The 26452-nt window shown below is 41.1% G+C and overlaps 2 protein-coding genes and 2 long non-coding RNA genes across 5 annotated transcripts in view; all 4 read right to left on the reverse strand.

Annotated features, from left to right (window-relative positions):
- Positions 1-13838, reverse strand: part of LOC117459328 (CMRF35-like molecule 5) — a 34052-nt gene extending 20214 nt beyond the window's left edge. For both annotated transcript variants that reach the window (XM_071205736.1, XM_071205735.1), the window contains exons 1-2: positions 13759-13838; positions 13310-13630 (exon numbers count right to left, since the gene is read on the reverse strand). In XM_071205736.1, the coding sequence (XP_071061837.1) occupies positions 13310-13630; positions 13759-13804 (367 nt within the window). In that variant the 5' untranslated portion in view covers positions 13805-13838. The remainder of the gene's footprint in view (positions 1-13309; positions 13631-13758) is intronic.
- A 1419-nt stretch (positions 13839-15257) lies between these two features.
- LOC139435285 (uncharacterized) lies at positions 15258-17833 on the reverse strand. Its single transcript, XR_011644566.1, has 4 exons — positions 17095-17833; positions 16178-16240; positions 16000-16074; positions 15258-15682 (listed from the first exon to the last, which is right to left on the reverse strand). It is a non-coding gene; the product is annotated as an uncharacterized lncRNA (long non-coding RNA).
- A 3049-nt stretch (positions 17834-20882) lies between these two features.
- Positions 20883-22443, reverse strand: LOC117459421 (polymeric immunoglobulin receptor-like). Its single transcript, XM_034100201.1, has 6 exons — positions 22398-22443; positions 22077-22184; positions 21857-21973; positions 21449-21671; positions 21137-21241; positions 20883-21056 (listed from the first exon to the last, which is right to left on the reverse strand). Exons 1-6 carry the CDS (start codon positions 22441-22443, stop codon positions 20915-20917), a joined length of 741 nt encoding a protein of 246 aa, XP_033956092.1. The 3' UTR covers positions 20883-20914.
- A 212-nt stretch (positions 22444-22655) lies between these two features.
- LOC117459329 (uncharacterized) lies at positions 22656-24257 on the reverse strand. The gene is made up of 3 exons (XR_004553514.1): positions 24185-24257; positions 24039-24096; positions 22656-23426 (listed from the first exon to the last, which is right to left on the reverse strand). It is a non-coding gene; the product is annotated as an uncharacterized lncRNA (long non-coding RNA).
- Between the last annotated feature and the right edge of the window lie 2195 nt (positions 24258-26452).

The raw sequence follows: 26452 nt of genomic DNA on the forward strand, positions 1-26452 counted from the left end.
CTTGATATTGAGTAAGAACATGTTTTTATGAACCACACAGCTTCCGGTGTTCCACGACCCGACCGGAGAAAAAGACGTGCTGCAGGCACGAAACACATTACCAGTAGAAATACATTGCTTTTAAAATCGTGCTGTGCAACACGAAAAAAAGTGGAAAATCGTGTTGGTGAACACGAATCAATAGATTAAAAATCGTGTTGGTGAACACGAAATGCCATGACACTGGGTTGCATAATCATAACCTCTGCAGCGCATCAATCTGCTGCTGAGCGCGCCACATTCGAAATGGCTGAGGTGAAGCTCTCTAGCGGAGAATACAGCATTTTCAATAACACTTCCTCGAGAGCGAAATCCAACGTCTGGGAGGCTTTTGGTATCATCCCAGATGGAGCAAATAACCAACATCCCACGCTTTTTGAGACAAATATGCAACTGCGTGTGTTAATAATTGCACGTTTTCACTGCTCATATATAGGCTATGCGGGTTCGGGTCGGGTTGCGGATCTTGTGCCGAAGGGTCGGGTTGCGGAACTAATTGGCAATATGTGCGGGTAACGAGGCGGGTTCGGTATTGCACGTCGCGGGTGCGGGGCGGGAGCGGGTCTTGAAAATCAGACCCGTGCAGGATTCTGCAGTGCGGTAGCTGAGCGTGGACAGAAGACCCCCAGAAGAACCAGCATTTCAATTATTATAATACTACAAGTGAAAATATATGTAAGTATTGATCCTTTGTGTTGTTTGTGCTGTTTGTACGGTCTGTTTCTTTATTGTGTTAAGTGAGAAGTAAAGCTATGAAAGTTAGCTTTTGCTACCTTTAGATCCATAACAATGCAAGCTAAGTAGCCTAACAGTTAGCTACATAGCTAGCAGTGAGTGAGCGTTTAGACCAGTGGTTCCCAAACGGTGTGCCGCGGCACACTGGTGTGCCGTGAGTCAAATTCGGGTGTGCCGTGGGATTTTGTGACAACCATACGTTATTATTGCAATATACAACTACACAAAAATAATTATTTTTTTACTATATCAGTACTTTGTAGGTTTATATGTACGTAATCTGCGCGACTTGCACGTCCACATCTCCACGTGCAGTGCTGCATAAACATGGCTGAGTCAGCGATACATTTCGAGGGGTGGAGGTATGCCCATTATTTTTGAGTTCGTCCGAAGAATAGACAGGAATGTGACGGTGAGATGCAAACTGTGTCCAGACCAGAAGCTGTTATCCACTGCTGGAAACACCACGTCAAACCTCAACAAACACCTGCAAAGAACACATGTTTTTTTGTTTATATCACGGAGTCTGTTCTTCTTCTCTGTCTTCCGGTTATTGCCTGGTTTGAATGACAAATACACACTACCGCCGCCTGCTGGTAAGGAAAGTTATTGCCACTCACGCATGCGCAGTTCGTACGTGCTCGGCGAGTAAAGTAACGAGTTACTTTATGTAGATAGTAACGAAGTAGTGTAATATATTACTTTAAAAAAAAAGTAATATGTAATATATTACATTTTTGTAGTAACGACCCCATCTCTGGAGTTGGCGTTCTCTGTCTGGTTTAAATGAGTGTGTTGCTGCTTTGATGAAGCCTAATTTGATAAAGTTTCAAATGAATTTCTGAAATATTTCGTTAATAAATATTTCATGAGTAATATAGTTTTTATTTTTTTATTTGGTAAATAATTCTGCACATTTACAGATATTTTACATGATATGAGTGATAACACGTGTTATAAGGGCTATTTTGCACAATCGGTGTGCCTTGAGATTTGTACTTGTCCTCTGGTGTGCCTTGGGCACAACAAGTTTGGGAACCACTGGTTTAGACACTGGCGTACAGTACACACTCAAACTGACTCGTGTGCCTGACTCTACCAACAGGCTTTCATGATTCTGTTTAGATATGCACGTATAAGCCATGATAGCTTATTTTATTAACACGGTAATTTGATATGAAAATCAATGGAGGCTGAGTTAACTTTGTAGGAAAACCTACCGTCCATGACTGCCCCTGAGCTGTGTTTTATTTGTTAACTTCATATTTTTCATTTCCTAAAACATTTATTTTCCTCTCATATTAACAATGTGGATCATTGAGACAGCGTGGTGTCCAGAGTCTTATCCCGTTTTCCCACTTCCTCTGAGGGGACAGCACGGAGGGGGGGCATGAAGAAAGAACTGCACCAGCTTCATTCACGCTGGCGTTACTGTTATCACTTGCTTAGTGTCATTTCATTTGACCAAATGTCTTTACATATACATTTAATAGATTGTATTATTATCCACCTTTTTGTTTTATGTCCTTTTATTTAAAACATTCTTTGAGACTTCTTCTTCTAGTTCAAATTTCAATAAATGTAATTTATGTAATCACTCTTTAGTGATAGTATGTCAAATTTTTAATGCTAAATGTATATCATTTTCTCACAGGATATACACTGAACATAAATATAAACGCAACACTTTTGTTTTTGCTCCCATTTTTCATGAGATGAACTCAAAGATCTAAAACATTTTCTACAAACACAAAATAACCATTTCTCTCAAATATTGTTCACAAATCTGAAAAAATCTGTGATAGTGAGCACTTCTCCTTTGCCGAGATAATCCATCCCAGCTCACAGGTGTGGCATATCAAGATGCTGATTAGACAGCATGATTATTGCACAGGTGTGCCTTAGGCTGGCCACAATAAAAGGCCACTCTGAAACGTGCATTTTTGCTTTATTGGGGGGGTCCGAAAATCAGTCAGTATCTGGTGTGAGGGGTAGGGTTAGGGTAATGTTGTGAATCGAGTGGCCCATGGTGGTGGTGGGGTATGGTATGGGCAGGCGTATGTTATGGACGATGAACACACGCCACTCGATTCACAACATTACCCTAACCCTTATAATATGTTATAAATGTCTATTTTGTTATATGATATAACATAACATTTGACATTAATAACAGGCATGATTATTACACAGTCAACCCTTATTCAGAGTACCTCAAATGTCAACACACTCTCACTCCCTAAGCGTCCAATAGCGACGTTTGGTCAGTGTCCGTGGCGTCCAATTGTGACGCTCCTAGGCTCCTTCAGCGTCATAAAGGGACGCAAATAGCTTTCAACTGATTGCAATGTATTCCCATCTGCGTCGGGATTTGACGCTCATGGAAGCAAGGCATTCGTTTATGCCGGCTGCCCTTAAAGGCAATGTGAGCATCCATTCCCATTGGATAACGGAGAATTTTACACCCGGAAGTAAGTACTCCTCTTACTGTCGATTGATTTTACAGTGATATCTGCACTACTCATCGACTAAAAAACACCAGATTATCCTTGTTAATTACACAACATTGATTGGTTTAAATTGTGTACAATGCTTTTGTATTTTCCCCCTTCGATTCGGAGAAACAAATATGTTTTCTGAGTAAAGGATGGCAGAAGACACTACACTACCCAGAATCCCCAGCTATCGTTTGGCCTACACCATGTGCTCTGTTTGACAAACCCCGTTTTTTTCACCATTCATTCCGATGGCTGGCGTCTATGTCACGTGATCTTCAAATGTCTCCCTGCAGAAAAAGAAAACATGGCCGAACTTCGTTTTATTCTAGGTGTAAAATGCCTATTTTAAAGTTAGTTTGGCCATTAAAATGCGTTTTGATGTCATTTGATGCGAGAAATATGAGTTGTTATTTCAGATTATGTGTGCAGTGGATGTACATGATCTTTAGTTTGCTAGTTATTACGAAGATTACTTCAGGAAATCGTGACGTTTTCATTGTTACCAAGGTGGTTGCTAGGAACGCTGCTATCGATATTATTTCTGTTATGTTGTGTAACTGTTTAATGGTGTTATCTTTATTGCTACCCCCTTCCCCGTCAATGTATAGTGTTGGTCCACAGCCTAAACATATTAGTTTAACAAAATCCGCATCTAAAGATAGCCTACGTTATTTCCCCCCTGTGCAATTCCAGTCTCACATCTCAGAGCACACCGTCATTAACAAATACCGGAAACAGACCGAAATAATAATAATACCTTATTCCGAGTGTGCTTGCTTTTCTCGTTGAAAGTCATCACATAACGGCATTGTAATACACGGTTCGGCTGCATTACATATTACATATCTCCGTAGTTCTGTATTTATAGAGCCCTGATGAGAAGACAAACATGAGGAACTGAAAATGTGAGGTGGATCATAAATATATCAGCCATTAAACAACATCTTACATTTCTTTTCACACAATGCGTCTCCTTGCAGTATCAACACTAATTCGGCTCACTTTTATATTTGATCCAATTGGTAGATAGGCTGTATTTACACCATAAAGATGCACAGTTGATATAAAGGGACACCTGGTGGTTAAAGCATGTTATTGAATTTCAATATTTTTATTATTAGATATTAATACGATCCCTATAAAGTATATTCATTACTCGTTATTCTCTACTAATAGTTAATTAAAGACGGTATGTAATGACTATTTTGCACATCCCTTTCAAGATTTCAAGATTTTCTAAGGTTTATTGACATATTATAGGCCTACACAACTGTGGTGTAGTTCTGCACTGAATGAAAAACTTGGGTTGCAGGTTCCTCAATAGTGCATTACAAGACATCTATCAATATTTGTGCATACCTCCAGCAATGTTAACTATGTTGAAGCACTTATTTTAACTGATATTATACATAATGTATTATACTCTTATAGATGTATGTAGATATTTCATCTCCGGCCTTGTCAGGTATTGAACAATCAATAAATAAAGAACTCAGAATTGTTGAATATAAAACACAGAATTTATGTGATTATACTAAATGATTTTCAAATAAACACAACTGCATATTTAACTGTTACACATGCTGATGTAACGCAAATGTTCCAACTTGGGATCAATAAAGTATATCTTATCTTAAGCTGATCGATGGCTACTGCCATATTTGCACAATGTGCCTCTGAACCTTGACAAGTGCATGTTTCAGGCTTATCAATTAATGTAATGTAATGTTATCACAGGGGTCACACACATAAGACCAGCTGTTAAATAAAGCTCTTCTGACCTTAGCTGGCATGTGGGTATAATAGTAATACTGCCCATAATGGGCACAAGCAATTTTCACCCATTTATTAATTATATGTTTTAAATGTGAGTGTTTCCTTTCCCCTAAACCTCCAGGGATGTACACAGTTTAATACTGGCAACTTCTTATTATGGGAAATACGAAAACGTCTTTTAAAACTACAACTCCCAGTAGAGACGTGCCATAGAGAACATGTTGCGAAACAGAATAGCCAGCATGTGTAGTTCTGGGGACGGGGTGGGGGAGGGGGGACTCGGTGGACCCGTTCAAATCCAGTTTTGGACAGTCTGCCGTGGTTCCATCCCATTTCAAGTGCTGTTCGAGAATCGGCTTAACCCTCGGAGCACACTCTCCAATCACAGAGCTTGAGGACTATCACGGGGTTTGTCAAGAGCACATGGTGTAGTCCAAACGATAGCTGGGGATTCTGGGTAGTGTAGTGTCTTCTGCCATCCTTTACTCCTGGGAATGGACGCTCACATTACCTTTAAGGGCAGCCGACATAAACGAATGCCGTGCTTCCATGAGCGTCAAATCCCGACGCAGATGGGAATACATTACAATCAGTTGAAAGCTATTTGCGTCTCTTTATGACGCTGAAGGAGCCTAGGAGCGTCACAATTGGACGCCACGGACACTGACCAAACGTCGCTATTGTACGCTTAGGGAGTGAGAGTGTGTTGCAAATGTATATATCTTTTTACAGTGCAGATTTTGGCTTTTTTGGGACCATCGCACATGTGTGTAAGTAACAAGTATGCTGTATAATCTGCAACAACTGTCAGGTGGTGTTATTGATTATCTTTGCAAAAGAGCCCCCACCAATATTGATTTTGAAAAATATCTTTTAATTGAAATGGAGCAAAAACAAAAGGGTAGAATTGATCATACAGTACCATATTATGTTATTATTGCAACTGTTTTTATTATATTATGTTGTTTTGTTTATTTATATATATATATATATATATATATGTATGTGTGTGTGTGTGTGTGTGTGTGTGTGTGTGTGTGTGTTGTGTGTGTGTGTGTGTGTGTGTGTGTGTGTGTGTGTGTGTGTGTGTGTGTGTGTGTGTGTGTGTGTGTACAAAGGAATTAATATAAAGTGTATATATGTGAGTGTGTGTATAAATGAATGAATACATCTGTGTGTATAAATGAATAAATACATGTGTGAGTAAAGTACATAATACACTGTGTTTATATATATATATGTTTATAAATGAATAAATGTGTGTATATATATAGAAAATAGTATCATTAAATAATGCTGTCAGATAAATGAAATACACAGTAATAGTCTCAGGACTCTTCGATTTCGCTTTGATTACAAGATCGTTTACTTTCAGTTAACAAATCCTTTGGAAAGACAAAAAAAACAACTATTCAATATCCTGCTTTACCGCGACCGCTATAACTGCCGAAGAAGAAATCTATGACGCTATCGCGTAGAGCTACGTCGATCCTTGCGTAATGCGGAAGTGGGCGTGGTTAAATCTAAACTGGGTTGGAAAAACGATAGACGCGTCCGGGGGAGGGGTTACAAGGCTCGCGTCTTGTGCTGCATTCACTTGCACTCGGACATTAGAGAATTTCTCTCATAAATGTCCGATGAGCCACAACTTTTCTTTCAAAACAAAGCTGCCAACTGGGGTGGCAAGGCATTTTTCTGAGGTGGCAGCTGTTTGTAGATGTATGTGCGTTAATGAATAAGGCAACTCAGGCTGTGTCTCAACGCCGTGTATTCACATTAAGCAGGCAATCATACAACTGAGGTATATTCACGTGAGGCAGATATATATATAACACAGGCACAATACGTCCACAGGGTGGAGCTGCAACCTAGCCTAAACCACCCTGTAACATCTCCCTTCCTTTTGTTAAGTAACAACACAGGATCAATACTGCCATTAAACTGTTGACCTTCAATCAGAACATTAATCAAATGATTTCAACAACAAATAGTGCACATAGCAGAGACACTTCAATAATAGCCGGATCCGAACACATCAGCAATAAACTCAGAACAATCAATCACATTTGTTTTACAATCTCTTTTACAATCTCTCTACTTTTTTTCAATCTTTATCTTCCATGTGTGTTGGAGTGCGCACAGTCCAAGTGTGTGTGTGTGTGTGTGTATGTGTGCGTGACCTAGAGGTCAAGTCTGTCAGGAGGTCTAATCAGCCGTCCGCTCCGGGAGATGGCCCGGCCCTGTAACTCACGGCATGGTGTATCCCCAGTCTGCGGGGAAGAGCGCGACGACCCCGGGGGTGATGGCCTTGGAGACTCCTCGGGGACGCCAACGACCTCTCTGGCGCTCCCCCCACTCGCAGGCTGCTCCGGGGCCGATTCTGGGAGAACTGACGGCTGGAGAAGGGCCGCCTCTGCTGGTCGAAGATCAACCCTGTTGCGCCGATACGTGGTCCCCTCCACACCGACCAGATAGGACCGGAGTCCCAACTGCTGAAGGCACACACCTCTCCTCCATCTGCCCGTCCTGTCTCCTGGGAGTGGCTTCATCCGTATGGGCTGGCCGACGTTCAGCTCCGGCAGATCCTTGGCTGATCTGTCATATGTCAGCTTTGCTGCTTGATGTTTCATTTTCAGCTTGTCAGAAACACCCATGACGACCTGAGGCACCAGTAGCTGATCGACCACAGGGAGAAGGGTTCTCAGTCTCCGCGACATAAGCCGCTGTGCTGGGCTGCAATGCATACCCTCAGTGGGCGTATTTCTCCAATGCAATATGGCCCTCCAGGGGTCCTCTTTGGCACGGTCTGCCCTTCTGCACAGGCTCTTTACAATTTTCACTGCTGACTCCGCTTTGCCGTTAGCTTTTGGGTGCCTCGGTGAGGACATGACATGCTCAAAACCCCACTCTCTCGCAAACGCCCGGAACTCTCCACCGGCAAACTGGCCTCCACCATCCGAAATGGCCCTGTCTGGGACACCATAGCGTGCAAACTGTGCCTTGCATCTACGGATCGTGGTGTCCGCTGATAGGTCAGGGAGGAGGTCGATCTCCCAAAAGTCAGAATAATGGTCCACCACGAGTAAGAAGTTCTGTGCTGCGTAGCTGTACAGATCCATGCTTACTAGCTGCCAGGGGCGTGTGGGGAGCGGGTGTGACATCATAGTCTCTTTCTGTTGTTCGTGTGCATACTCATTGCACACAGAGCACTTTTGCACATAATCCTTGACTTCCCCTTGCATACCGGGCCAGTAAAGTGTATCACGGGCCTGCCTGTAGCACGCCTCGCCCCCCACGTGGTTGTAGTGGATCCGTCTCAGCATTTCCGGGCGCATAGCTTTTGGAATGATGACGCGCTGACTCCTGAAGAGCACGCCATCCTGGGCACTTATCTCATCTCTGATGGCCCAGTAGTCCCTGACGGCTACAGGGGTCTCCTCTTTGTGTCCTGGCCATCCCTCCAGCACGACAGACTTAAGTGTTTGAAGACACACATCCTCCTCAGTATGTGTCCGAATCTGTGTCAGGCGTTGGCTGCTGACATTTAAATAGTCTGCCTGCTGAATGGCCGCCGTGTCACCCTGCTCCTGCTGCATGCTGCAGACCATCTCACGTTGGTACAGTGTGTCTGTTCTCTGTGGCGGGGTGGTGGCTCTGCTGAGCGTGTCACTTATGTACATCTCAGGGCCTGGCTTGTATACCACCGCAAGGCAGTAGTTCTGAAGTGTGAGGAGCATGCTCTGAAGGCGCTTTGGCGCACTGAGGAGGGGCTTGGTGAAGATGGACACCAGCGGGCGGTGGTCGGTCTCTGCTAGTGCTGCGTACCTGGACTCACATTCAGGTTCAGGTCCGGACTCAAGTCCAGAGGTTCAGGTTCAGGTCCGGACTTATAAGTCCGGACCTGAACCCATGGCTTGTGTCAAGTTGTGTGAGTAACTAAAGTGAACTTATTGTGAGCTAATTATCAATTGAAAATTAACTCATAATCAACTCAAATTCACTCGTCAGGTTTATTGTGCTCCCTTCCAACTTGTGTCTACATTTCTCTACAAAGTACAAATGTGCCACTTAGTCTACAAATGACTTATGACAGCAACTACAGTGAACTACTACAAAGTTCAAACATGTATTTCATTTACCAAACTAAAGTAACCAAACAGTCCCTGAGCTGACTGAGCCTAAATCCCTAAAGCGTTGCTGAAAGGTAGAGTGTAGAGTAGACTATACGCATTACACTGTTACACACCTACTATACAGTATACACTGTAGTGACTGTACAGTCAGAGTGTACTGTACTGTCTGTGCACCATGTATTTTCTACAATCTACATGTGTACATTATACAGTACATACTACATACATAGTGATGTACATACATACTGTTAGAAATTAAAATCAATGTTGATATGGCGTAATTTGAATTAAATACACTATTTAATTTAAATCAGTTTTATTCTGAAAAAACCGGAAGTTCACACTATTAACTTAATACTTTTATTCTGAAAATTCTTCATTTCCGGTTAGCATTAGCATGTGGCGAAATTCTACATCTTCAAACCGTGAATCGAAGGTGAAATGACATGTGATGTTGTACACTGAGCACACTGGGATTAGCACTCATTTATTCACACTGAATAACGTTCATCAGGGAATGTTTAAATAACCACAGACACCAGAATATACGTAAGTGCTAGTTTTTTTGCGAGTCCAAGTACCGGTTCCCGACGTTCCGGTTTTAACCGGACTTGTACCGAAACTTTTTACAAGTCCAGTACCGGTTCGGCGTACCGGTACGCAGCACTAGTCTCTGCAGTCACATCACTCCTCCCATATAGGTAGTAGTGGAAGCGTTGGCAGGCGAATACGATGCTCAGGCACTCCTTTTCAATCTGTGCGTAATTTTGCTCTGTTTGGGTCAATGCCCGGGAGGCGAATGCGACAGGCTGTCCCCCTTGAAGCAAGCAGCAGCCCAGACCCGCCTGACTGGAGTCGCTCTGTACGGTGACTGGCTTGCGGACGTCATAGTACCTTAGGACTGGCACCGCCGTGACCAGTGCCTTGATTTCCTTCATGGCGGCATCATGTTTGGGCAGCCAGTGCCACATCACATCCTTGTCCAGCAGTCTCCTCAGCGGCTCACATACCGCTGACAAGCGTGGCATGAATCTGGACAGATAGTTCACAAATCCGACACACCGCTGGACCCCTTTTGCATCTGTGGGGTTTGGCATGTCCAGAACCGCCCTGACTTTTTCAGGGTCAGCCTTGAGGCCCTCCGCGGACAGTATGTGGCCGTGGAAGCGGACCTCCTTCACTCGGAACTGCAGCTTTTTCAGGCCCAGTCTCAGTTTTACTTCCCTGCATCTGTCCATCAGAGCGATGAGGTTTGTGTCATGGTCGCGATTGGCCTCATCCTCTGTGTCCCCACAGCCGACTATAAGGATGTCATCGGCTATGGGCTCAATCCCTGTCAAGCCGGCCAGCAGCTCATGCTGCTTCCTTTGATACAGCTCTGGGGCAACTGACACACCGAAAGGGAGTTTCAGCCAGCGTTTCCTACCCCACGGTGTCCAGAATGTTGTCATCAGGCTGCTTTCTTCATCCAAGCGGCACTGCAGGAATGCATCACGTGCATCCACCAGGGTGAATATACGTGCCTTTGGCAGCTTATACAACACGTCATCTAAAGTGGGCATAAGGTAGTGGGACCGTTTCAGAGCACGGTTGAGAGCCTTCGGGTCAATGCATAGTCTCAATTTGTCTGGCTTTTTCACTATGACTAGATTGCTAATCCAGTCCGTAGGTTGAGTGACTGTGGTCAAGTGTCCCTCCTCTTCATATCGATCAAGCTGAGCCTTAACAGCTGCCTTGAGGGCCACTGGAACATTCCTGGGAGCACACTGCACCGGTGCCACAGTGCTGTCCAGCTCAAAGTGAATATCACCGGGCAGAGACTCAACAGGGCTGGTGAACACGTCGTGGTAGGTGCTGACCAGACACTCCTTGGTCAGGTCTCCCTTCCTGCAGTGCTCCACCTTATTCAGCTCCTCAGGAATGGTGAAGCGTATCAGACCAAGTCTCTCACATGTCTCACCCGAAAGCAAGGGCCTCTGGCCAGTATGCACAATCTCAAAGTCCAGTCTGTGCGTCTTACCCCTAATGACGCATTGTGTGCTGTACACCCCTAGTGAGCTCATCCACTCACTGTTGTATAGTTTTAATCTGGTGAGACTCTTCAGAAGAGGGGTTCTAGGCGCCAGTGTTGTCTTGTCCTTGATGCTCATCACATTGCAAGTGGCTCCAGAGTCGAGCTGGCACCTCTGAACCCCACTTTGCAGTGGCAGGTTGACAAACCACTTTTTACCTCGAGTGTTCACAGCCCCCACGCTCTCCGCTGTGTACACGTCTCTCTCATCGCTGTCCTCCAGTTCCCCTGGCAACGGGTCATCCACAGCATTCAACTGACGTGCCTGCTGGCCTCTTTTCATGCATACTTTTGCAAAATGGTTAGCAGTGCCACACGAGCGGCATGATTTACCAAAAGCAGGGCACAGGTCCCGCCCACGCTTGTGCCGTGTGCCACAGTACTTGCATTCGCCAGCGTCTCTCATGCTCTGTGGTTGTGCAGATGTGTTGGTGGACTCGGATGGCCTGCTGCCAGACCTCCGTCCATATCGCTGTCCTTGTGTGGCATTAATGCTGTCCCCAGGTCCAGAGCTGCCCAGTGACATGGTTTTTAACTTGCTGTCCATGACCTCGGCTGCACGGCAAATTTTAATGGCCTCGTCCAATTTAAGGTCATTTTCCCTTAGTAAGCGACGTCTAGCACCCTCGTCAGTTATCCCGAGAACAAGCCTGTCCCTTATGAGTTCATCTTTTATAGCTCCATATTCACAAGAGGCAGCCTTTTCCCTCAGCCTGGTAGCAAACGCATCCAAGAGCTCTCCATCCTCTTGTTTAAGGTTGCCAAAAACGTACCTCTCAAAGATTACGTTCTTTGCGGGTGTGAAGTATTGCTCCAGTGCCACCAGTATAGCACCCGCATCTTTTTGTTGGTCCGCGGTGAGTCCCAGGTTGTGTTTGTAAACATGTCGGCAGTCGTTCCCCATTAGCCTCCTGAGCGCAGCTGCTTGTACCGGATTTACTTTCTCGCTGAGCCCGGTCGCAAGCAGATAATCCTCAAATTCTGCTCGAAAGCTCACCCAGTTGCCGTGGATGTCCCCCGCCATCTTCATAGGCTCCGGAGGTGGGATGCTGGATGCCATTGTTCCAACGTGACGCTAATGCTAACAGGCTAACTGAAACTGCTAAACCTCACCAAAACAAATAAACGCACTCTGTCTCAGCGACGGACAGTAGCATGCAATCCACAGCTGGGTCCTATTTGAGCTTCTGACACCATGTTTGTAGATGTATGTGCATTAATGAATAAGGCAACTCAGGCTGTATCTCAACGCCGTGTATTCACATTAAGCAGGCAATCATACAACTGAGGTATATTCACGTGAGGCAGATATATATATAACACAGGCACAATACGTCCACAGGGTGGAGCTGCAACCTAGCCTAAACCACCCTGTAACAGCAGCTGCCACCCCGTGTCACCCCGTAGAACCGCCACTCTGGAGTGATGATGCCCGAGCCTAGTCGCCAAACTCAACTATATGCTGCTTCTAATAAACATGTTAAAGAAACACGTGAGTTGTCTGACTGAAATAAATTAGAAATGTGTTTACCCAACAAATATTAAAATTGTTATATTTTTTATTTAGAATGACTTGTTATAACACTTACTAGTGGTTGGTTTCTCAGTAACAGTTATGTGCACTGGCATCTGTAAGTCTCCTTTACCACACCAATACCAGCCGCTGCTCTCTGTCCTCAGTCCGCTCAGAGTCACATTGAGAACACCATCGTTGAGTGCACTGATCTCGACTCTTGCTCCATCTATTGATCCAGACCGTGTCACACAGGAGCCGCCGAGCTTGCACCACATGCTTTCTCCAGTTTCGATAGTGACACTCAATGTTTATGTTATCTCCTTTAAATCCTGTAATGTCTTGCTGAGCCACGTAGAGACTGGGTGTACCTTAATGGAGAACATCATTCATTGAAACTCGTGAGCAGCGTGGTTAGTACATACTGCTGATGTTTCAAATATGTTTGGCAAATGATTACCTCTGTATTTGAGAAAATTAGGTAATTGTAATATTAAAGTGTTGATATTTCAAAATATTTGAAAAGGCGTAATTGGGCTCTTACCTGCAGTGACTGACAGGTGGAAATACTCTTTGAAATCTGCTCCATGATTAATCTCCACAGCACACCAGTAATATGCAGTGTCCTCTTCAGTCAGGTCATTTATAGTCACATTGAAGACTCTTTGTTTTTTGTCATCAGAGATGGAAAACTTTCTTGAATTTTGTTGGTTTGTTTTAATCACGGAAGAGCAGAAGTTCCAAGTAGATCCTTTACACAAGTATTTCACATAGTTTCTGTACTTTGACTCATACAGACATGGGATAGTGATTGAACCTCCAGCTCTCACTGACACTTTACTGACTGTAGTTATGCTGTGAATTCCTGCAATAAGAGCAAACCCAACATTTTAAAAGCCATATTCAATAATAATTATCCATGTTACCTTCTGACATTACCATGTAAAGCATACAATAAAATATTCACATTGATAAAATTATTCTGTCACTGACCTGTGAGTCCGAACAAAATGAGAAGGAAGCCGAGATGAACAGCCATGTCAGAGTGTGAGCGGGCCAAACAACATGTACAAACTGATGCTCTACTTCCCTTTTTCCTAAATATAAAATGCACAAGTTCAAATATGGGTCCCTCCTACAGCAAGGAAGTTGCGTTTCATCCGTTAATTGTGTAATATATATATAATTATTAGTGCAGTTGGAGAGTACCCTACTCTTACATAATAGCTTCGATGTAGAAAACATGAACACAACATTTCAAAAGAAAAAAACAGCACTTCATGTTTATAGACTGAATTGTGTTGATTCATTTAAAGCATGACAGTAATAACATGAAATGATTAAAAACATTAAAAATATTTGTTTAACCCATGTGAGTAACGGAAATATCATGTACCTGTCATTTTAACAATTTAAAACAGACATAGATAATAGGAATTTCCAAAGATACGGAGAGAAACAATAAGTATTATGGATAGTTTTTATGGGCAGTAAGCCTCAAAAACAGATAAAGTCCAAGTACTTTTCAAGTTATATATGTGTGACACCAAGCTAACCAGTTCCCTTAAACAACTTCACACAATCACGCTGTTTATTCTTTACATATCTGTGGTTGTATAGCCGTTTAACAAAGAGGATGTCTGACGGAGTAACACAAACCCTGTTTGAGGAACCACAGATAAGACCGATACATTTGGCTGTTTTCAGTTACATTATACAATTTTGTTCCTCGAAAAGCTAAATAAAAGTGATTTTACTGTACAGTAAAGTCAAGTGTCATCATTTATTGTCATTCCAGAACATGTCATATATGACATTTTAAAGTATAAAAAGTGTTAGCCTATCAAACTAATTAAGGTTAAATATGAGTTTCTAATCATCTTAAAGATGGAAGTAAGAACTAATGAATTAAAGTGAGAATAACATGTAAGTAATACAGTTTGAAAAACCTAAAAGTTATCAATGTTGTTGTTTATGTATGCAGCACAGGGTTAAAAAAAAGACGAGATGACTACAGATGAAAAAGGAGAAGAAAGAAGTTACAGCACGACCACAAAAAGCTGTCTCTTAACAGATATAACGAGATTAACAGACAGACAAACATTTAAATGTTTTGTCGGTCCTTAGCTACAATACAATTTGATTTGTGCTGAGTTACGATATACTTTACTGTAGAATTTAGGGTAAGGTCCGGTGGATACACGTGTTTTTAACAGAAGACCAGCACTTTAGGATTAAGGACTGAAACATGTTCATTTCTTAAAACAATGCATTCGAAATAAATGCAAACTTTTTTTAAGTGTGTGTAAAGCACGCACCATACAGTATATAAAAAAGTGGAGGGATGACACGAACACTGCAAAAATGTGATAAGAAAAGTGATGTTTTAGCCAGAAGAGATACGAAGACGATGGGGATGACAACAGATACAGGCCGATCCATTAGTGATTTATTGTGTTTGAACAGTTTTTATAACTTTTTTGTAATTTACATATAATTATTCATTTTACATCAAAAATCAGACGACAAACATCACGATAAAAGTATTTAGATATAAAAGGTTTTGGTTCCTCCTGCAGCTTCTGACTTTTGGTAATTTTTAAGAGTTCTTTTGTCAATGCATTTGGGAAACCCCTATTGAACTTAAGAAGGTTCATAAGATGGGTTTTGTTAGCTTGTTGACTTTAAGATGCTTGTGGGAAACTACGCCCGTGTCAGTACTTGTTTGAAATGTTTTTGCAGCAGTGTGGAGAAGAATACCTTCAAAAAGAAAGAAAAAACAAATGACAGCAAGTTGAAAATTGTCTAAAAAAAGACTCCAGTGATGGGTATAGATGTAGGGTAGGGGTAACATTCACAGGTTTTTCTGGTGCTAAGCCAACCTGCTATATGTTACATCATGTTCTTCCGCTTGAATCTGTTGCACAAGTGAAGAAAAAAATAGCATGAGGGAGGAAACATCGAAGCTACGATCAACTTATGCCTTACTAACAGCACTGTCAGGTTTTACATGGAGCTCTGAGCCAAATGCTAACAATGTACACAATGAGAAAGCTAAATTACAAATTATTATCAGGAATGTCTACCTGCTAACATGCTAAAAAGTTGCCAAATAGCACTATCACAGAGACAACTGAGGCTGAGGGCTATTAGCTTTCACGGTGAAATGTGGAGGAAAAGCGGTAAGTATGTTAGAAAAAGTTAAGGTCTGGGTTTGAATCCCTTAAAATGTACCTTTTGTCCAGTTTGATGCTCTATAGTAACCACAGATGAGTATATCACATCCACATCTCTATTAGCATCCGACCACTGTGGAAGGAAGAAGAGACGGCCATGATGAGATCACTTGAAACATTTAACTTTTTATATTTATGATGGAATACAAGTTGGGCCTTTTGGGGTCAAGGGTCACCTTGTCTGTAGGTTTTCTTTGTTTAACATCGCTGTATGTTACTTCCTCTTCAGCGCGATGGAGCTGCAAACCATCAACATGAACACATTTTTTAGAAATCAGGAAACATTTCATAACTATTCTCCCTTTTTAAGGCAAACAGAGGATCAATGGAATCACCATAAGAGTTTAATACAACCTAATTCTATAATAAAAACACATATACTGTGTTAATTCTGTGGATGGTCTTGTTTTGAAATAAAAATAAAAATATTTAGCGGCAGTAATTTTCACACAGTGTCTTACCTGGCCTGAAGTCTTTCTCCTTTGCTTAACAGTACAGAGAATAGAACATGAACGGTGAATATGAACCAAAAGCTGTAATTGGTTTATTTATTTAACCTATTTCTGTGTTTCTGACCTATTGTCTTGTTAAGAAAAACACTCTTAGTAATTATCAAGATATATGTGATAAGTATTAATGTATATATTGAACTCCTGCAGCTGGAAATTGAAAGTAGTTTCATATTATTTGGAATTACTGTAGTGAATATTAGAAAAATGGCTATGATAACACATCTCCTTTCTTGTAAAACAATGTATTGGGAAATGAATGATCATATCTCACCATTATTGTGGCCGGTGAATATCATGTGGTCTGCTCTAAAAGTGAATCAATTATAAACAGTGGCGAGCCGTGACTTTTATACCTAGGCCCTCTGACCCCTCTTCCCTCGAAAAAAAAGAAGAGATATTATGTCACAGCGGAATATCAAAACAGTGGTCCGGGGTGCAAAACGCATCAATGACAGCGACCCTCTACCACACAGAACAACACCTTTTATATAAACACCTATCATGAAAGGGCACCCACAGCCAACAATTACAAATGAATTAAGTCGGCACGGCGGCCCACATTGAAAATGACTTAGGCCTACCTTTGATGATAAATCACTGAAACACAAAGTCCATCCTCCTGTCCTTTTGGATGAAGCACTTGCAGGTCATTCAGCTGATCCTTTGCCACTCCAGTTTATCATTGTAACTCAATCTTGAATATGACTCGGTTAATAATTTCGCAACGATGTCATCACCATCACTGAAGTGAGCCATCATGAACAAACTTATGCTAAAAATCTATCGATCATAAATCTATCGTTTAGATTTATGATTCGAAAATAATAAAAGTAGGGTAGACATGTGGATATTATCCGTCTGAACAAAACGTGCATTTATCTAACAGGTTCGTTTTCCACAGACCTTATTTCAAGCTATTTTCCAAAATCCTATGGAGAAATCCCACTGCTTTCTGTCGAGGGAATCAGAGCGCAGCTTACTTCCGGGTTTTAGGATGCGTCACTGCATCACTTGCATAGGCTGCTTCTCAGGTCGATTAAATGAAATCCTTGCTTCCCTCACTTGCGTCCTTTCCCTGCGTTTAGTCCCTCCCACCAGGGAAGCATGGAGGGGTGCAAGGAAACCACGAGAAGCAGGGAAATAGAGGCTTCTCAATACTCAAATTTCCCCTCCTCGACTCCTCGACTCCTCGGTCCTCCGGTAGTGACCCGGAAATGAATTTCAGCACGCCATTTTGAAGGACGTCTCATTTCTCTAAATGCACACCGAGGACCGAGGATCGAGCATCGAGGAGGCTCTCTGGAGGAGCTATAACCGAGGATACACTGATGGTTCCTCCACGGCTCCTCCGCGGATGCATTTCCGGGAACGGTGGAGGCGTGACGCACGGCCGGACTTATCTCAGCCAATGACAGCTCTGCATGCATCCCCTGGATATTATTTGAGAACCTGCTCTCATCGCAACGCGATGTTTACAGTGAGAACAGCTGTGAGGTCCTGCAGAAAGCAGAGCAGTGTGTAAAATATATATCACTCAGTATAACAGGCCTACTCTCTTTATTTGCTTTAGTTTAGTAGATATCTACAAAGAGTCCATATTTTTCTAAAACCATTTAGTGCTTCACATAATAAAATACACAACGGCTGTAGCCTGATTATGCTTTAGCAGCTGTAGGTGTGTGTGGTACAGTATGTAGGTGTGTGTTGTACAGTGTGTAGGTGTGTGTTGTACAGTGTGTAGGTGTGTGTTGTACAGTGTGTAGGTGCGTGTGTTGTACAGTGTGTTGTACAGTGTGTAGGTGCGTGTGTTGTACAGTGTGTAGGTGCGTGTGTTGTACAGTGTGTAGGTGCGTGTGTTGTACAGTGTGTAGGTGTGTGTGTTGTACAGTGTGTAGGTGTGTGTTGTACAGTGCGCAGATGCCGCGGACAGACGGGTCTCAGTTGGTTTGATGTCCTTACTTTTAATACTTGCAAATACAACTTTTGGCCCGTAATTTCAATTCCCCATTTCAGCGACCAGAGAGAGAGGGGGGGGGGGGGGGTATATCCAGTCTCTGACTGTGTTACGTTATTATGAGAGTGCTCTCATACTTTAAATTGTATATATTTATATAAATATATTTGTGTGTGTGTGTCCGCATCTGTAGCCTGTTATTGTCTCATTATACCGCACTCTCAATGAATTCAAGGTAAATATGTGGGGGAACAATGTTCAGCTGATCTAACAGAGATTATAAAATATGACAAAACACTCGACAGCTGATGCAGCTGTTGCCACGTCATAATGAACGGACGTCGCTTTAATATGACCGCTCAGAGGAGAGGAGTTCTCATTTCTTTAAACGTCTGCTGCTTCCCCTCCTCTCTCCTCGGTTCCCCTCCTCGGTCCTCCGCTCGCATCTCCTGTGGGCGGGTCTAAGTCTCGAGGAGGGGAGTCGAGGAGGGGAGTCGAGGAGGGGAAATTTGAGTATTGAGAAGCCTCTAATGAGTTTTAAGAGCAATGGGACGTCCTTTCCTCCGGAGCGTCACGTGAAGCGACGTCCGTTTGTGATGACGCTGCACAGCTGTTCGTCTGGCAGCAGCTAGCTCTGTACCCGTTATTTCCACAAACACCCCCGCCTCTGTTAGTGCACATTTACTGACATAAACATTAGTATCATCTGTTGTAGATCCAAATACATGAAATAAAATAAGAAGTCATTCTCAAAAAAGATAAACGCCATTCTTAAAATGTATTTAAACGGAAAATAGTTTGATTAATATTGATTAGAGTGCACACTAGGAATACAATTCCCGACCGTGAGGTTCATGTATTTTCTTCACTCCACTGGGGTATTGCTCTCATGTCAAGAAGCATCATCAGCATCATCAGCATAGATATTGTAACTACGCAAGGAACAAAACTTGAAGTTGTTGCCTGTTACAAATACCTTGGTATCTGGCTTGATGATTGTCTCTCTTTTAAACTTCATGTCAATAACCTGCTAAAAAAACTGAGGGTTAGACTAGGGTTCTTTTTCAGAAACAAGTCCTGTTTCTCGCTTGAGGCCAGGAAAAGGCTAGTCACTGTGACCTTTTTACCTGTGCTGGACTATGGGGATCTGGTCTATATGAATGCACCTGCCAATTGCCTGCTCAAGTTAGATGCTGCGTATCACAGTGCACTGAGATTTGTAACAAACTGTAAAGGATTAACCCATCACTGTACCCTGTATGCAAGGGCTGGTTTGCTTTCACTAACTGTACGGAGGCTCAGTCACTGGTACATTTTTATATACAAAGCCATGTTAGGGAAACTTCCATCTTATATCTGCTCCCTGATCTCACGGAGAATTGTAAGTGGCTACTGCCTGAGATCGAATGCTGTGTTTTTATTAAATGTGCCAACTGCTAGGACTGTCTGAGGGAAGACAGCTTTTAGATGCGCAGCTCCTCTGTCTTGGAATAGTCTGTAAATTAAATGGAAACTGAACAATCTGGTGCCACTAAATGTTTTTAAAGCTCGGTTGGATGCTACTCAATCGGAAGCTATTGGTACCTGTTTATGTGGATAATTTTGTAAATGATGCTGTATGATGTCCTTTTGTTGTTCTATTTATGTTTTTATGTTTCATGTGGAACTACTTGAGCAGGTCTCCCTTGAAAAAGAGATCAATGATCTCAATGGGATTTTATCTGTATAAATAAAGGTTTGAAAAGAAATGAAATGAAATCAGATCAGTGCATGCACTGCCTCGTCCAATCAGTGAGCGATACACAGTAAGGGGGCGGGGTGAGTATCTGAGGATTTCATCGGAGGATGGTCTGGTGGTTCCTCGGTTATCGCTCCTCCATGATCGCTCCTCGCTCCTCGATCCTCGGTCCTCCGGCAGAAATAAGAGCCATGGGACGGTACTCAAGATGGCGCAGGCAAATCAACTTCCGGTGAGACCGAGGAGCGAGGAAATGAAAATAGTCGACCTGAGAAGCAGACCTTACAGCGGGCGGAACTTGTCATAAAGTCCGCGAAAAGAAAGCCCGCCCATTTAGAGGGAAGATATGATTGGTCAATTGTAATGTCATTTGACATTACTCTCTCGTTGAGTTACTATAGCTGACCCTCTGTGAATGTAGAGCGGGACCAACAAGCTCTCCTAGTCTTCACATAACTCGCAGAGACGGCAGATTCGAAGGATTATTTCTTTGGAAATATTATTTTACATACAATTAAATCAAGTTATTTTGGTAAAACTAATGAAAAATATAACAACAAAAATATATTAAAAACAAATATATATATATTTTTTTAATGTTTTCAAATATTATTTCTTAGAATATCTTAGGCCTAGAGGGCCCTGACGGCTCGCCACTGATTATAAAGAATTTTTACTGATAATAACACACAAATAGTCTGCATGATCGTTAATATATTGATGTTTTACAAACAATTGTAGGCATATACTTACTGTGTCTTTTGAACATTAAGCAGATGAACGAGGCAACCGTTACAATGAAGATCAGCGAGCCCAACGGGATGATAAAGACTATCAAGTTTACTGAAACACTGCAGCAGATATAAATAAATCAAAGAAAACACAATGCAAATGACAGTTTGCCAACAGTCCAAAAATGTAGGCTTCTCACCTTTGCTGCTCAACCTCAACAGTGGAAAGTCTTTGTTCTGCAATACTAGAGGTGTGATTCACAGGTTTGGAGGTGGGTGTCAAGGTGGTTGGCTTGTTGCTGCAACTGTAAATATAATTATATGTGTATATAACTACTGGAGCAAAACCACAATAATAAATGCTAATATTTAATCTAGATTGAATTAAACATTCTTACATTAATTTACTTGACAAATATTTACAATTTTATAATTACTTTTAGTACTTAATAGTTGTAGGTTTCTCAGTAACAGTTATGTGCACGGGCATCTGTAAGTCTCCTTGAACGCACCAATACCAGCCGCTGCTCTCTGTCCTCAGTCCGCTCATAGTCACAGTGAGAACTGCACTGATGTCGACTCTTGCTCTATCTATTGATCCATACCATGTCACACAGGACTCGCCGAGCCTGCACCACTTCCTTTCTCCAGAGTTTTGACAGTGATACTTGATGTTTATGTTATCTCCTTTAAATCCTGTAATCTCTTGCTGAGCCACGTAGAGACTGGGTGTACCTTGATGGAGAACATCATTCATTGAAACTTGTGAGCAGCGTGGTTAGTACATGCTGCTGATGTTTCAAATTTGTTTGGCATATATTTACATCTGGTGAATACGTTATTTGAGAAAATGAGGTGATTGTAATATTAAAGTGTTGATATTTCACAAAAGATTTGAAAAGGCATAATTGGGCTCTTACCTGCAGTGACTGACAGGTGGAAATACTCTTTGAGATCTGCTCCATCTTTAATCTCCACAGCACACCAGTAATATGCAGTGTCCTCTTCAGTCAGGTCATTTATAGTCACAGTGAAGACTCTTTGTTTTTTGTCATCAGAGATCAAAAACTTTCCTGAACTGCTTGGTTTGTTTGTTTGTTTTAACTTCATAAGAGCAGAAGTCCCAACGAGGTCCTTTACACAAGTATTTCACATTGTTTATATGTTTCGAGTCATAGAGACATGGGACAGTGATCGAACCTCCAGCTCTCACTGACACTTTACTGACGGTAGTTATGCCGTGAATTCCTGCAACAAGAGCAAATTATTTTAAATGTTTTCTCTGCATATTTTAGATGTTAATCGCAGTTTTAAATATTAGGTCACTTTTGTCGTAATTATAAATGAAAGACAAAAGTGGAGAATGTTAGTTTAATTGACATTTTTCTTAATCATCATCTTCTGACCGTTAAAAGAATATGATGCAATTTTCACACATTTAAAATGATTTCTGTCACTGACCTGTAAGTCCAGTCAAAATGAGAAGGAAGCTGAGGTGAACAGCCATGTCCGTGTGTGAGCTAAAAAAGAAAAATGATGATGGTCTACTTCCTTATTTTCTAAATATGAAAACGTTCAAATCTGGGTACCTCCTACAGTGAATACGTTGGCTGTGATTGGTTAATTGTTATATATATGCAGTTAAACAATATCTAAAGCAATAATAGCCTCAGTGTAGCGTCATGAATACAACAAATCATCACTCAAGTTGGATTTATTTAAAGAATGTTAGTAACAACATCAAATGATTAATACGATTTGCATTTGTTTAACGTAACTGAGTTGAGTATCAGAAATATCATGAACAAATAAGTATGCTTATTGTTTCCTTCTATCCAAAGTGAAGGACAGAAACACACAGTATGTAAAAAACTAATTGGTAAAAGCTGTTGAAACATCCTAAGAAATTATATGCACCTTGGTCCTTTTAGAGTTATATGTATACAAAACAGCAAGCTCACCAGAGCACTTAAAACACTTTACATATTCAACTTTTGTATACTTTACATATCTGTGGTTTTTTAGCCTTGTGGTTCAAGAAAGTGGATGTCTGACTGAGTAAAAAATAAACCCTTTTGAGCAACCACAAGGCTAGAAAACCACAGATTCCTCCGTAGAAATGTGGCATAAGAGACGATTCATTTAGCTGTATTGAGTTAGATTCTAATGGGTGGTTTCTCGAAAAGCTAAATATAACTAAATGTTCTGAGATTAACGCATGAATACAAATATAGTAAAATATCTGCATAGTTGTCAATGTTTGTGTATGAAAGGGAGGGTTAAAGAAAGGTGAGACAACTAGTGATACAAAGGAGAAGAAGTTTCTGCACAACCAAATGATAAAAGCAGACGATGACGTGTAACACTCTCGTCTACTAAAAGTAGCTGTCTGCTCGCAGAGAGATAAAAAGATTAACAGACAAACATTTTCATTTTCTGTTAGTGCTGAGCCAACGTGCTGTACGTAACATCATCATCTTCTGCTTCAACCTGGAGAACAGAAGCAACATTATGATTAGAAATTCAGTCAAGACAAGTTGAAAGTGTTAACATTTGACGAATAACCATTTTGAAATGTTCAAACAAAATGGATGGAAATAACTAAAAGAGAAGTGAGAAACATTTTTTTATATGTATAAAAAGGGAAGAAAGTGTTTACATTCTGTTGCTTTATGGGAATCTGTACGTCACGTCCACATCACTAGCATACAGTATGACCTCTGGATAGGGGACAGCTATTAAACAATAAATAAAACACTTTCCATCAACTATTCTTTTTTTAATCTGCACTTGTCATGGTTTAAGGGCCAAACAATTCACAACAAAACGACATGGCACCCTCTTTTTAGTAAAAAGATAATATATGCTTAAATGCATTTCAAAGAAGTTGTGTTGTGTTGGAGTTTGTGTTATTCTATATTTTGACACTATAGATTTTCTGATTTTACTGCAAATGTATATCGGTTCCAAATATCGGTTATCGGTCTCCTTGATTACTAATAATCGGTATCGGCCTTGAAAAAGCCATATCGGTCGATCCCTACTTTTTACACTATTAAAATGCAACTATTGTAATGGCATAATGTTTAGTGTTGGTGTTACCTGGCTTGATGTTTTCGTCACGATTCCAACATTACAAATATGTTACGTCCTCTTCAGTCTGTTTTGAAGAAGGAAGTGTCTTTCAAAACCTATACTCTCAAAGACTATACTCTTCTGGAAATGTACTGCATTGTGTGAGATATTACCTGGCTTGAAGACTTTCTCTTGGGCCTAACATTGCAGTAGATGACTTCCTCCTCAGCCTGTGTTGGAGGAGAAAAGGACGTTCTCAAATCCTGCTCTATACAGTTTCAAAAAGCATAAAATAAAACATATCTCCAGTTTATTAAATTAGATTCTGCTACAACATACAGTTGCAGTGCACTCAAAAGTAACAGTATTTTCTTTTAAAAATGTTACGAACTGGTTTACTTTTACAATTATATTGAAATCACTGAAGCAAAAATGACCATTAATGCACTTGTATCTCTACGCTGTAAATCTTTATAGCCTAATACATAATAATTCATGGTATTTATTTAGCGCTTTATATTACATTATTATATAAGACATGTAATACTTTTCATACTGTGGACAATACCCACAGGAGCCATTTGAAATAAATACATAAGATAAAAATACCATGCATTCATTGAGAATTGTATTTATATCTTACTGGTGTTGCATCTGATGATTCTGCTTTATTCCATTCTAAAAGTGAAACAGAATGATGACAAATGAACAGTGCACTTCAATCGAAACTCAAAGGAAATATATTTTAAAAATAGAAAAGTATTTGTCAAGAATAGGATGTTCTTCAGACTTTGACTTACTGGGTTTTTTCAACATGAACCAGATAAGCAAGGCCACAATTACAACGGAGATCAACACAATCAGACTGATGATGAGGCTCTCTATGTCAAATGAAGCCCTGCGGAATACATGTATGCGCACACAACACCAATTATTTGAAATACAGTATTATACCCTGTTTTAGTTTCAACATATTGGTCTCAGATATAAATAATGTATTTAAAAAGGCAAAGAGTGCTTTACAATGAGTTTAATTTGACCATAAAATGGCCATTGCTTTTTGACCTGTACTGTTCATTCTTGACTGTGGTAATAGCTTTGTCTGGGTGGATGTGATTGAGAGTGGTTGGAAGTCTTGTTGTTGGGAGTGTAATTCATGACAGAACAATGATTAGTAAAGGTATATGGCAGATACGTATCCTTCTAAGGATAGGGTTAGGGTTTGACATTTTCAAATGGCTGTACTTAGCATACATTGTATACTTACTAGTGGGTCTGTCAGTAACTGTGACATGCACCGGCATCTGTAAGTCTCCTTTAACGCACAAATACCAGCCACTGCTCTCTGTCCTCAGATCACTCATCGTCACAGTGAAAACAGAGTGCAACCTCACATTGATGTCGACTCTTGTTCTATCTATTGATCCAGACCGTGTCACGGGAGCCGCCCAGCTTGCACCACTTCCTTTCTCCAGAGTTTTGATAGTAACACTTTATGTTTATATTATCTCCTTTGAATCCTGTAATCTCCTGATGATCCATATAGAGATGTGGTCTACCTTAAGGGAGAACACATTCAATATAGATTGATAGGTAGCCTAATGACTTGACATGCAATAGATTTGTAGATTGACATGTGTTGCATCTACAGAAGTTACATCTGGTAGAGAACAAGGTCTTATGATTGTATCTCACTACTTTTAATAAAACATTTTTGTTGCAGAATTATGACCCTTCTTAGGGATTTTCTACCATAATTGACTTTGAGAACTCATGCACACGTTCAATATCCTGATTGTTCAGGAGGAGAAAGATCGAAGGATTTAAGCGTTGAGATTAACAATAAAGAAAATCAATCTCTTTTATCCATCTCATTGTAAAATATCAGGATTAAGGATTTAAAATGTGCTGAAAGATGCTTTAAGGTCTCTTACCTGTGACTGACAGGTGAAATGTGCCCCCGACATCTGCCCCTCCATCAATCTCCACAACACACCAGTGATAATCAATATCCTTATGTTTCAGATCATTTATGGTCAGAGTGAAGATTTTTAGGATTTTATCATCAGAGATTGAAAACTTTCTTGAGCTACGTTGTGAATCAGTCCGGACTTTAGTACAGCAAGACAACCAAGATCCTCCTTTTCATAAATATTTAACTTGATTTCTATGTTGCAGGTCATAGAGACATGGGATAGTGATGGAATGTCTCCTTTCACTGACACTTCACTGATTTGAGTAATGGTGTGAATTCCTGCAACAAGAATACATACAGCCTTTTAACTGATATATACGCATTCACATTCAGTTTTGACATACTAAATTGTATTTGTATGAAATAAAACATTGTAACCCAACAAACGCCTGCCTTTTTGTGTCATCTACTGACATGTGTATTGGCTCAACCATTTTTAAAATGACCAGTTACTGACCGGTGAGTC

The sequence above is a fragment of the Pseudochaenichthys georgianus genome, chromosome 15, assembly GCF_902827115.2.
Source record: "Pseudochaenichthys georgianus chromosome 15, fPseGeo1.2, whole genome shotgun sequence".
Taxonomy (NCBI): Eukaryota; Metazoa; Chordata; class Actinopteri; order Perciformes; family Channichthyidae; genus Pseudochaenichthys; species Pseudochaenichthys georgianus.

Coding starts and splice junctions, on each gene's coding strand:
- LOC117459421 (XM_034100201.1), bottom strand. CDS start 22,443: ATGGCTGTTCACCTCAGCTTCCTTCTCATTTTGACTGGACTTACAG. Junction 22,185..22,397: donor CATTTTGACTGGACTTACAG/GTCAGTGACAGA, acceptor CTCTTGTTGCAG/GAATTCACGGCATAACTACC. Junction 21,672..21,856: donor CCACCTGTCAGTCACTGCAG/GTAAGAGCCCAA, acceptor TTCTCCATCAAG/GTACACCCAGTCTCTACGTG.